The 12,691-nt window shown below is 42.4% G+C and overlaps 1 protein-coding gene across 1 annotated transcript in view; it reads left to right on the top strand.

Moving 5' to 3' along the window:
• Nucleotides 1-5,977: 5,977 nt before the first annotated feature.
• myo10l3 (myosin X, like 3) overlaps nucleotides 5,978-12,691 on the top strand; it is a 53,199-nt gene continuing 46,485 nt past the window's right edge. Inside the window, exon 1 of the mRNA XM_086220017.1 lies at nucleotides 5,978-6,254. Coding sequence (XP_086076143.1) covers nucleotides 6,234-6,254 — 21 coding nt within the window. The 5' untranslated portion in view covers nucleotides 5,978-6,233. The remainder of the gene's footprint in view (nucleotides 6,255-12,691) is intronic.

A 12,691-nucleotide genomic window follows, 5' to 3' on the forward strand; every position in this document is an offset into this window, starting at 1 on the left:
CAGTTTTTTTATATTATGAGCGACACGAAAGCTCAGCTGAACACATTGACAATGATAAGTGATCCGTTCATGTCTCAGAAATATGAGAAACACTATGAATTAAAGAAGTCATCTTGTAGCTCCCCTCCTAAAAAAAACCTCATCTTCCATTACTGTCCTGCCTGAAGCTCTTTTGATATATAGGTGTACTTTATTACATCATGAATGCTTGTAAAGGAGTATTTTTGATTTATTGCACTCCAGAAATGTTAATGGCTCGATTGCCTTTTCGCCGATTATCATCTTTGCCAATTCTGAACGAAAGGTGATTTTTATTGCTTTGTGACGTCGCAGTTGAGGGGAAATCTGAAAGCTGAGCTGTCAGTGATTCACACAGCTGATTCATTTGATATGAGACATCGTTCCAGACTTCCCCACAGGTCTCCATATCAGTCCTGAGCTCAGGCACCGTGAAGAATGTAACCGGTTTGTTTTTTCAGGCTCTGAATAGCCAGTGAGTCACTGCTGGGCCCATTTCTGCTAATACTCTGGATTCTGAGAGAAAACTGTTCTCAGAAACTAAACAATAAACAATAACATCTCAGTAACGTGAAAAACGTTCAATGGCATGTTTGCATACCATTCAACACAGCGAGTGTTCACATCCTTGGGATGGTTTTCCAGGTTTCTTAAAGCTAGCCAGAGATCGGATGTGGGAGCAGTGAAATATGAAGCTCTATAAACAAACAGGAAGTTGACAGTGTCTAGGGGGCATGGGAGAGTATGAGCTGGTCATCATTCTTCATCCTCAAGGAAGGTATGGTATGCCGATGGGTTGTCGGAGGAGGAATGTTTGTGGTGAGATATATTGTGCATTCCTGCTGTTTGGACTCCAGTTGAACTCCACTGACCCTGGGAGATCGCTCATAGCTGACAGAGGGATCGGAGCATCTAACGCTGCGATGAACATCTTTCCTCTGTCCTCCACCCCTGTCTTAGTTCTCAGTTCATTTGGAGCTTTATCCTCTTAAGTATTTCATTGGTCCAAAGTGAAATATCTCAACAACATTTCCATGGTCGATGAAATGCGAAGAACATTTTTGTGTCATAGAAGATGAAGCTTGGTGATGCCAAAGTTTTTCCAGCAGGCCAGTGTTTTGTCTCTAAAGCTCTCTTGTTTGATAGATGGCACCAAGCTTGCCAAAGACCCCCCCAACCCTTCCAACCATACCAGAGCTAAGAAAGCGCACCTTGCTTTGTGGGGTGCAGGGCAAACACACACTGGAATTTAGGGGACTGGCATGCTTGGTTACGGATGGCCCATTGGGAGAAGGCCCTGTTGACATGAAAAAACATTATACTTGCACATTATCATTAGCACTGTGAGCACGATAGCATGCTAATGTTAGCATTAAGCTCGTCACACCGGTGCAACCAATAAGTAAAACCTCATTGGCCGTCATTATGATTCTTTTAAAAATGCATCTCTGTCGTTGAAAATGTTTGAATTTTTTATGAATTTAAAACAAACGACCAAAAACTCACATACATCTCCAAGTACAGATAGAATATCCAACACATAAAAACTTTTGATTGTATTGCTCGTCAAAAAGATGTATTTTTTACCTGTTTTGCAAATACATGTATAAGGTTTCCTTTGTGCGGGAAATGGAAAAAGATCAAATCAGAACATTCAAATAATTGATAAATTTAATAAGAAAGAGCGATAATCATTTTGTTTTACAGTGAAGAATATTTTATAGCATCACCCCCTGACCTTGAGCACAAAAACACCAGAGCCGGCTGCTATTTAGGTGTGAATGATGCTTTCCAAAGCCCTGTTGGCTGTGCAGAGCTCCAGATTCAGCCGCATAATTTAATAAATGCCACATAACTCAATAAATGCAGTGACGTTTGACCACATTTACACAAGGTGCCAGCAAGACAGATCAATTCAATCTAGATGTAATCATCTTTGTTTAAGGATATTGTTAGATGTTCCATTTTTATTCTCATGTTCAGGTTTTTTTTTTCTGCCCCTCCCTCCCCGCCATCCATCTTAGCTAAACCACATTTGTTTCAATCAATGTTTTGACCCTCCCTCTTTGTTTTCTTTGTTCCCTGGGTGTGTCCAGTAATTCAGAGACACGGCAGACCCCCTCCTCAAACGACGAAGGAGCACTCCTCACGTCACTTTCATTAGTAAAATCAATTTATAAAAACAGACATCATCATTACTCCTTTTCATGAATGAGTAGTCTTTGTCGTTACAACTCCTCATTGCAAAAAATATAATACAACTATAAATCATTGGATTGATATTTATATTTCATATTGCCATTATTAAGGATTTTGTCTATTCAACAAGGATATTTTTGCCTGCCTCTCCCTCTTTTGTTATTTTTCCTGCTTTAATATTTTTACAAAGATGTAAAGCTAGAAGGCACATTTGGTTCTGATCGTGAGCTATGCAGTTACTGATATTTGCTTGTCAAGTCAAATGTTTTTACTGATAAATCGTGTCATTAGAACGGGTTAAGTATTCAGAATATTTGCACGTCTGTTTTGCAACAGCTGGAAATCCAGCATTTCACCTCTTAGGCCTTTGTGTAGGTTCGTATGGAAGTCAGTAGTTTTATAGACATTTAAAAAAGCAGCTGAAAACGCGCGCTTCGAGGTTTGGGTGTTTCTGACATGAACAACTTCCAGTTAAAGGATTCTCATGGTCCTCCATCATGTGGTCCAGCAGCAAAAAGGCTCTTTCAATCCACCTGAGGGGCTTTGCCTGAGGTCAGTAATGGGTCTTAACAGATTTCCTGTCTCTTTCAGCCATTTGAATCCACAATTCTTTACATTTAGTGCTTTATTTTGAATGCTTAATAAGAAACTAGATCAAGCTGAAATGGTCGTTGGAAAAAAAAGCATTAAGGGAGTGTGCTGGTGCTTGCGGCAGTTAAGAATTTTTCTGAAGCCGGAGAGTTTTCCACAAATGGACCTCATGCTGTAAGAGCAGGCAGAGTGTGTGTGTGTGCGTGTGCGTGTGTGTGTGTGTGTGTGTGTGTGTGTGTGTGTGTGTGTGTGTGTGTGTGTGTGGAGGGGGGGTCTTACAGTAGCTCTGTATGTGAGCTGCCTCACGAGTTTTTACAGCTTGTAAAATAGACTACTTTTACAACTTTCAAGAAGATGTTTGTAGCTCTGAATATATCCCTTTTGATTGTCCCTGATGTGTAGAAAATGAGGATATCTGATGGCCTTGATTCCTGTTAACAGCCCTCCAGTATGAGAACTTATCTGATGCCGCTTTTCACACAAACGGTTCGTGCTGAGCATTACATCACCGTTGCAGGGCTGACACTCAGCTGATCTGTTTTTTTCACAAAGGACCTTTGCAAGAATAAACACATAACAGCCTATATTCCAGTCATCCCCGGAGATAATTCAGGTTGTATGGCAATATTAAATCCAGTTCAAGTGCCACACTGCATGTTTTCTTTATATTTACTTTACTATCAAACCAGATGGGTCATAGTTAGTTACCAGACAAGACACTTGAGTTTGTAAACTGATGTGTTTGGACATTTATGCAGTTTATGTAGTTGGTAGCAATTAGCTTCAAGCTAAATATACATGGCTGGTGTAGGCGGACTTTTGGAGTCACACAGAAGTGATGCAGGAGGAAATGAATGTATACTTGACCTTAGGAGCTCTATTTGTGAGTACTTGAAAAGAAAAATATTTTGGGAGGAAGTATCGCTTGGAGTGGTATAACTGCCTCTCACCAGTGGAAGCTATTTTCCAGCTACCACGTTTCACCTCAGTGGTATAACAGGCTTCAAATATCATTCACCTGCTCAATAGTTCTCCACTAAGGGTGCAAACAACATATGTTGATAGGTTGAGAACACAGGGGGAGTGCAGAAAAGTGGGCGACGTGATCCTTGAGACCCTTCCCCCGGTGCCCCTGGGGATCCTCATCATGACCAAATGGATGTTTTGTTCTTGTTCTGCTTGTCCTTTCAGGCAGAGTCAAAGAGTGGAAGCTTTGCTGTTAGAATCCACTCTGTCTGCCATCATGCCAGGGTTTCATTTGTGGGCTTAAATTAGTGACAAAGAATGGTTCTTTCATTATTGTTTGCTTTGGTTAATGTGTCATAGGTGATGCATGGTTGGTGCAAACAATCCTTCCTATAGTGTCAGTTGAGCTGGGTAGTCATCCTGGTCTACTTGGGTCATGATGTGGACACAAAGATAAAGACACGTCCTCTCCTTAACTCTGTACTAAAATGACTGACTTGTGATGATATTTGGGAGTTTACAACATCTGGAGCTGTTATAAGTTTGGTTAACATTGGAGGAACAAATTAAGAAATGTGCTTTATTGTGGAGTTCAGCAGTTTGAGCTGTTTCAATAATTTTGATTTTTAAAAAAAGGCATTGTGGCAGTAAAGTCAATTTCATTCATTTCCAATAATTAATACACACAAGGACTGAAATGCTCTGTTGATTAAACAAACACTGCATGACTTCATTAATCTCAGTAACACTTGTATTCACAAATCGTCCTTCAAAACAGTTTCAATTCTGATTCAATTGAAGAGTCAGGCCGTTGGATGACAGGCAGCCAAGCCGCCAGGAGCTGACTGTGCTGCCTCGCCGCTCTATTAGCTGCTACAAAGTCGATGCTGATTACGTAACACGCTGCTGAATCTCTTGCATGTCAATAACATTTAGATGAACTTTCAGCACAGGTCATGACTGGACGCCTGATCTTATACTGGCATAAGGTCACGGATTAAAAGGCTTGTTTCTTTCCTCTTGTTCCTTTGAAATGAATGTGTAAGCTTGAAAGACGACCAGTGATATACAGCCCATGTGATCAGTGTCTAGTTATAATACTGCGCTGCTATGTCTTGTCTCTTTAGTTTGTCAGCATGCACATGACAGCCTCCCGGGGGTAGTCTGCTGCTATGCTCCGTGCAAATCCTCTTCACAGTTGTAGGTAATTAATATCTTGAAAGCAGACCCGCGAAGTTTCTGGCTTGTACCTGCGAACAAACGCCTCTTTGTTTATTTTTAAAGTATTATTGCAGAATATTTCAACGTAATAGAAAGCACTTTCGTGGCCTCCTAGAGCGAGGGTGCAGGGTTACACCTCCAGGTCGACAGTCTTGCCCGAAAGTGTGATCTGGAGGCCTTAAGCTAACGGGACTCATGCATTGTGACTGCGCCATCCACACTTTCAACTATCAACTAAAACAGGTGAACAAATTAATAAACGACAGAAAAACTGCATACCTCCACTTAGAGAGTGTGTGGCTGTTCCATCGACCAAGAGGGAGGTGAAACAGGATAGTATCTGTATCTTCAATGTGAGATTAGGCGAATGTTGCACTGAGATACAAACAACACTTCCTCCACTAACTAAGTGGCGCTAGAGAACAGGCTAACTATTTATGGCATTGTTTTGTTCTTGAGGTTTTTCTTAACAAATCTGAGACGATCTGGTCGACCCAAAAGAAGAGTGTATAAAAAACTTGTGATTTCCTGTTGCCAACAGGAGGCACTATAACTAATCTGCCTCAAACCTGGATAGATTACTCTGCATCATAGTTTTTTTTTGGTTTTTGTTTGCTTTTACTGACAAATAGACACACAGTCCAACAATCCCTACCAGCTTGCCAGTGGTAATAATGATAGTGATATAATTAAACTTTATTTATATTCTGCTTTCCTTAGTTACAAGGTACTTTACAGTGTGAGAAATAAACATTCTCAGTCACGGTATAGTGCTCACCTTAATTGTGACATAGTCCTGTCTTTGTGTACTCTTTCCTCTCTTGTGGGCTCCGGGGTTGAAAACACAGGGAAATGAGCACATCTTTTAGAGCCATCAGTCTCCTCGAGCGGACGCGGACACGAAGAGGGCGTATGCCGAGGGGAGGTCTGGACCGCGCAGACCCCGCCTCGCTGCATAATGTGCCGGCTGGCTTCATTGAGATGGAGTGGCCAGACAGCACAAACACACAGCGGCTTCCCGGGACTCAGCACCAGCAAACAACTCGTCTCAACTAAACCAAAACTGCAAACATGGCTGGTTTCTGACGAGAGAATTGCGCCGGGCGACGAAAAGACGAAGTTTTATTCATGTTAAGGAAGCGGATGGGAATCGTGTGGGAATACAGCTTCCTCTCCTCCTCAACTGTGGTACCCTGAACTCAGACTACAAAGGGACGAGGGGTCGGACGCTGGTTAGCATGGACACGTTCTTTTCAGAGGTGCGTGTTTCCTACTTTTTAAAACTAATCACGATGTTTGTTCTTCTCTTACATCCGTAAACGTGTTTAGAATCAACGCGGGAGCTCTCTTTGTTTTGTTTATCCGTGTTGTTCGTCTCTCAGTCTGGCTGATTTCAGATCAGCTCCAGCTTTGCATCTGAAAAAAGCAAACAAACAAAACAACCCCCAAAAACCTCCACTGATCATTGAAAGGCAGCACTTTATTCCTTGTACTTGTGAGTGTGGTTCTGTTGCCCTCTCAGCTCTGGGCTGGTCCACAGGACGCAGCTGTGGGATCTGGCAACTTCAATATCCCAACAAGTTCACCCATTCACGTCTATCCACGTCATCTCTGTCACTGACCAGCGTTGACAAACAGATCTTTAAATACTGTCTTTTTAAAATCGTTTATTTCTCTTTGACTGAGCAGGGTTGATGTGTCATCTGCTCATCAGCACAGACAGACACACACACATGCACATATACATACAAGCCATTGAGCTATTGTTTATAGATCTGATTTGTCATACTGACTCAGAGACACACACACTCACAGAGAGGTGTGTGTGTGTGTGTGTGTGTGTGTGTGTGTGTGTGTGTGTGTGTGTGTGTGTGTGTGTTTATGGTGAATCTCCTCCTCTGATAGGCTGTCTTTTCGCTTCTTGCTTCCAGGATGTGTTGTGTGAGTCCCAGAGGAGGCTTTTTTTTTTTTTTTGGAGGTTTCCAAATTTTGTATGTAATGTATTTAATAATTATTGATAAACCTCATTTATATTGCTATTTTTTTCTACAAAGAATAAGGAGAAGTAAATGCAAACAGGAGGAAACTTATACTGTAGAACTGGGGTTCAACCAAACTGCAGATTCAGCAGATCTGATGGGATACGGAAGGCTGATCTTAAGTTTCTTAAGCAGCACCACCGAGCATGAGGGAACACCTTGAGCTCGACAGCTGGAACAGATAATTCTGCTTAATAAGCAGGAGTAACGGTCTGTGTGTAACAGGATGAGCACGAGCTACCAATCAATTCTGATTTTTATTGGGTGCCGATGAAGGGAGGCGAGAATTGGGTGATGGAAGAAGAATGGATGCAAGAATTGAAAAGTTGCCTTTCTTCCAACACTGGGCCGCCAAATCGCATGAGCTGGAGATCAGAGCAGCAGAAGAAAACCTGGTTCACCCCGTAGCGTTGTAGCATTCTACTGCTAACAGACAACATGGAGGAGAGTGTTGAATTGTATTTGGTAACCCGGTGGGGAGTTCTTACCCTACCACCCACTGCAGCGTTGGTCTGAAACTGGTCTTACTGGTGGTGTGACAGTACAGCGATTAAACATAGGAAACAAAATTGCAATAAATATTGACGCTCATTTTATCTCAATAGATAGCAGCTCAGAATTCAATTTGCACCGGGAACCAGGAAGAAGCGGCTATCTGTGCAGGCTGTTGCACGTCTCTGTCCTTGTTTTCAAATGACTCTCGGGTCAAGGAGAGAAGCCAGCATCTCAACTTCCACCAGGGTGGATTTGATTAAGCAGGAATTCTGGAAGCAAAGATTCTGATGGATTAAACAGAGTCGTTTCGGGACAAACAAGTATTGCACGATAAATCTTAGGCGTGACTCCTTTTGTTGCGTGCAGGGAAAGTCCAATATTGACAGCTAAGATAACATGGATATCACCGCAGCAATGTTGATTGTTTGGTAAATGAAGTTTATTGGAACAATTTAAAGAGGATCAGGTTCTAAGTTCATTGGTCATGATGCTGAAGACGGCATTGGTGGCAGGTATGAGGGTGACAATCCATCAGTCCATCCTTTCCTCTCAGGCGCTGGCACACCACCATAAAACCCTCAGCGTCGCCACCATGACGCCACACCCACTCCATCTTTTGAGTGGACCCACTTACATAAATACTTGAGCAGCATCAGGGGTCTGACCTCTGCGACGCGGTTGGGGTTTGGTCATCCTGTGTCCAGGAACATGACCCCAGTACACTGTATTCCCCAGATGTGGTGGCGCGTGTTGTCTGATTTCTCTCTTTTTGTCCTTGTTTTCATACATCAGAATCTTTAGATGTGAAATGTTGTCTTGAAGCTCAGCCATTTTCTAAACTTGTGAATCCTTTCTTTTAAAGCTGCAGCTGCCGCACACTCTAAAGCCAAATGAAGACCTATCCTCACCCGTTAACTCCTTCCTAGCAGAGCCTTGCATTACACACTGAATTCCTTTGCCTCACAGCTATTCTGACAAGAGGGAATCCCAGACTCCAAATCCTGACCTCTGAAATTCCCGGTCAAGGCCGCCTGTCATCCGGGCATTGTAGAACTGCGGTGGCGAGGCTTTAGGTTTCACACCATCACCACTACAATGCTTGCACATACATCCCTCCCAGTCTTCTGTGTTGTCTAGCCCTTTGAAGCCGGAGCCGTCGGTTGGCATGTTCATGAAGCGTTCTCTAGTGAAATGGGTAATGTGAGAAAGGCCGACGTGCTCCTGAGGGTGGACTATTTTTTTTTCTTCTGTGCGATGGCTAGGGCCTTTCCTACCCAGTTGTCACTTCCTTCAGCTGCTACTTTGAGATCATCGCACTTCAGCTATGTAGATGGCGGGTCTAGTGAGAAATGAGGTCAGGAAGTGAGGCTAGGATGTAAGAAAGGAAGGAAGGAACAGCGTGAAAATGGCTAATGGCTCTTGCATTCCTTTTGAGTTTTTTTTCGAAGCCGTTGTCCTAACACATAATTAAAGTTTACCTTGTTTGTGCACCATTGTATCAAACTGGAGATTTACAAACAATGCGATTGAGCATGTTGCGTCTTGAAGTTGCGGTGAATCAAGAGCAGTGGTGAACAGAGGGAGGTATTATTAAGGCAGCGGTTTATGTGTGCGTCAGCAGAACTCATGCAGCTTTGGTTCTGTCTGGAGGTGGTTTAATCTGTCTCGAGATCACTGGTACTAATTACCAGCAGCCACACTGCAAATAACATGGATAATCTGTCTCATGATGACTCAGATGCCTACTCTATCTGCTATTAGGTTCAAAACCTAAAAATGCAGAATTTGTTAAATTAGGGTTTTCCATTTTCGCATAATAAATATTTAACTAGAAACTTGGCTTATAAAGCTCATCTATTCACCTGGCTAGCTTGTGTTTCTCATGACACTATCAGTAACTTGACCCCCTCTGTCTATCAGCAAGCTGAACATCATGGAGCACCCGGAGCTGTGATAACCTCCTGCTGACACCATGCTGTTGACTTTAACCTGCTACATCAGCCAGCTCTCCCACAAACAAAGCCCTGTGTGTTTGTGGTGATTAAAGGAGAAGAACGCCCTCGCTAACAAATAACGCAGCAAAGGAGCCTATCATTAGGACCGTTAGCTCATTGTTTGGTTCGTTAGCTATGATGGACAAACTAAGCTAGAGGAAGTAATGCTACAATTGGGTTTAGCATGGTGGTCTGGTGTTCTATTATTGAGAGATAGAAGTTGAAAAATATTTTTATGTCTGTTGTGAATGCGAAGCTACAACTAGCAACCATTAAGTTTAACCAAAGGCCCTGCTGGCTAACTGCTGACCCTAAAGCCCAAAACCTAAACCTTCATTTCAATAATATTCTAAAAGATTCCAGTGAATATTGGATGAGATTCAAATTTTTTTAACAATGAGGAAGCAAAAATAAACATTTCAAAAATCGTCATTCCTACGAAATCCTCCTACAAATACCTATAAACTCCATGTTTTGGTTCTATCAGAGTGCCAGACAAGCTGGTACCTGGCTGTGCACAGTAAATTCCAGCCACATTTTTACACTTGAGTTTTTTACGCTGAACAAATGAGTTAAAACATGTAAATGAGGCAGTCAGGAGATCTGTTTCCTGTCTTTATGTTAGCTTCCAGCTGCTAGCGGAGGCAGCATATTTACCCTACAGACATTGTTTATTGTTTATTAGGATCCCCATTGACTTCTCCAAACAGTGGCAGCTACTCTTGGATACACCCATGATTCGTCTCCATAAGGAAAAAAGAGCACTTCACAACCAAATTGTTGTACTGTTCCTTTAATAGCTGAACCCCACTGACAACCAGTATGATACTGGTAGGCAACCCCTCATTATTCACCCTCCCTCCCGCGCCTCATCGGGTTTGACTGGAAAGCATTGGATCATTTTACAGGTTCACAAGACACAGCTGAAATCTACTGACGTTGGATGTTCTCTTCACCACCCATCCTTCCTGTCCTCCAGTGTATCCTATCAGGGCAACCCTACATGGGTGTGTCTGTCTTTGAATATATATCACTTCAATCACCTTTTCTTTTCTTCTTTTTTTTTGCACTTGGCAAAATGACTAACTCGCCATTTCAACAAAGCTTTGATGAGAAAGAACCTCCGCACACAGCAGGCATTTCAAATAACTGAATTTAAAATCAGATGACGAAATCATTGTACAGTCATTTCATGTCTGGACTGGACAAGTCATTGCTGAGGACATGAAATTTACACGGTCCCATCTCTTTAAGTGAAAAACAACAACAACTATGAAGGTGAGAGGAAGACACAGTTTGTTTCAGTTAATTAATATATGCCTTTGTGACAGTGACACTTGGGGCTGACATTTTATATGAAGAATATCCACAACTTTCATAATCTTTCAAGCATGTCACTGGCCATAACCCATCTCAGTAACGCCTTGAGTCAATAACCCCATTTTGCCAAGAATGACACTCAGACCTTTTATAAAACCTCTATTTAGTCCTCACCTCACTTTATTATTTGAGTCAGGAGAAACATGAACGTTAACAACTGGATTTGTAAGCGAAGGCAGGTGAATGCAAGGTGGTAGTTCTTGTCAATCAGGAGGGGGGGGGGGGGGGGGTTGTGCAAGTCTTAAGAACCCTCTCTGAGGATATCCATAATATCCATGATATCCATGCAAACCCTGTCCTCTATTTCAGCAAGTTTTGCTTGACAGGTTGTTACATCCTCCAGAATCATGGCAGTGGACATTTCGGTGGTAGCAACACACCCTTGAAGGTTTATGTTGTCAAAGTGGAGAGTTCTTATTCCCTCGATGTGTGTAAACTGAGTCTCAATTTTTTCCTCAAATTTTGTCGGTACAGGCTCCAGATTTTGTATGAGCTTCCTTGACCTTCACAATGGCGGCGTTGTTTTCACCAAAATTTTTGCGTAACTGTGTCGGTAGGTCTTGTTTTGTGGCAGTAGTTTGCGTTAAAAATAGAATGACAAAGGTGAAAAGTAGTGAGACGTCAAAGTTTGAGGGATGTCGTGATTCGCGAAACCAGAGAGGTCCCTCGCTTGTCATCACTACCAATTATTTTTTTTGCACATTTTAATGAATCCTACAACTGTGACACTGTTTCAGGTTTCTGAGTGAAAGAATAGTCCCAGTAATGTCCTTGTACATCTCCAGCAGGTGAAATCAGATCAATCCTGATGGCCTGAAAAACAAGAATTGGTTTCTACATGCGGTATCTTTATCTAGGATACTCATCCAGAGGAAATTAAACTGTCTGTTTACCACCGCTTACTCTCACACAATCAATGTCTGGTGGCCTTGACCTTGGCGGCCCTACCTGACCGACACTCTGAGCTGGTAATGGAGTATTTTAAATCCTCGCCGTTCAGAGGTCTCGTCTTTCAGCTTAATAACAGTCAACCTGTGATTACTGCTCCCAGCCCAGATGTTAACTTTCCTTTTTTAGCCCCTCTATGATTACTGCACTCAGAAGCAGCTTATTATGGGATGGGGTGTGTGTGTGTGTGTGTGTGTGTGTGTGTGTGTGTGTGTGTGTGTGTGTTGCACTTATATGCGTTTATGTGTGCGTGTCTTGTCACACTGCCTATGTCATTTCTTTACTTCTTTAAGTTAAATGCAACCACGAGGAAATATAGTCTGCGGTAATAAATATTTTTTAAAATACTGTTGACTTGTCATGATGAAATTCCTCTCACAGTTCCAGGTCCACCCAGCTGGGCTCAAGTACATGTTCCACACTGCAGGAGTCTTTTTGCCTGAAGAGTCTAATTGGCATCTTGGTTGTTAATGCAGGCAAACAAGGCGTCACGGTGCGACTCCCAGTCATGACGTGTTAGCATTCCCATCCATACCCAGTCTGCTTTATTGGACATGAGTGTGTGTGGTCAGGCCTGAGGCTGTTGGAGCTTCATAGGAGATACTGAGACACATCAGGTGGAATGTTCCACGACTCAGTATAGCCTTATTTTTTAACTCTTCAATGTACAGTACACCTTCACATCCTCATCTATGGAAGAGAATTCAACAACAGAGCTTTTGGGTTTTTTTCATGATCTTTGGTGTTGTAGAACTTGACAAATCTAGGCAGCACAAAGGCAAATGTGATTATAGCTTAGCCCCAAGCTAGGAGTCGTGGTTTTGAGATTATTGTTGTGCT

The sequence above is a fragment of the Aulostomus chinensis genome, chromosome 12 (genome assembly GCF_037954235.1).
Source record: "Aulostomus chinensis isolate RoL2024-O1b breed Wild chromosome 12, RoL_Achi_v1.0, whole genome shotgun sequence".
Classification (NCBI taxonomy): Eukaryota; Metazoa; Chordata; class Actinopteri; order Syngnathiformes; family Aulostomidae; genus Aulostomus; species Aulostomus chinensis.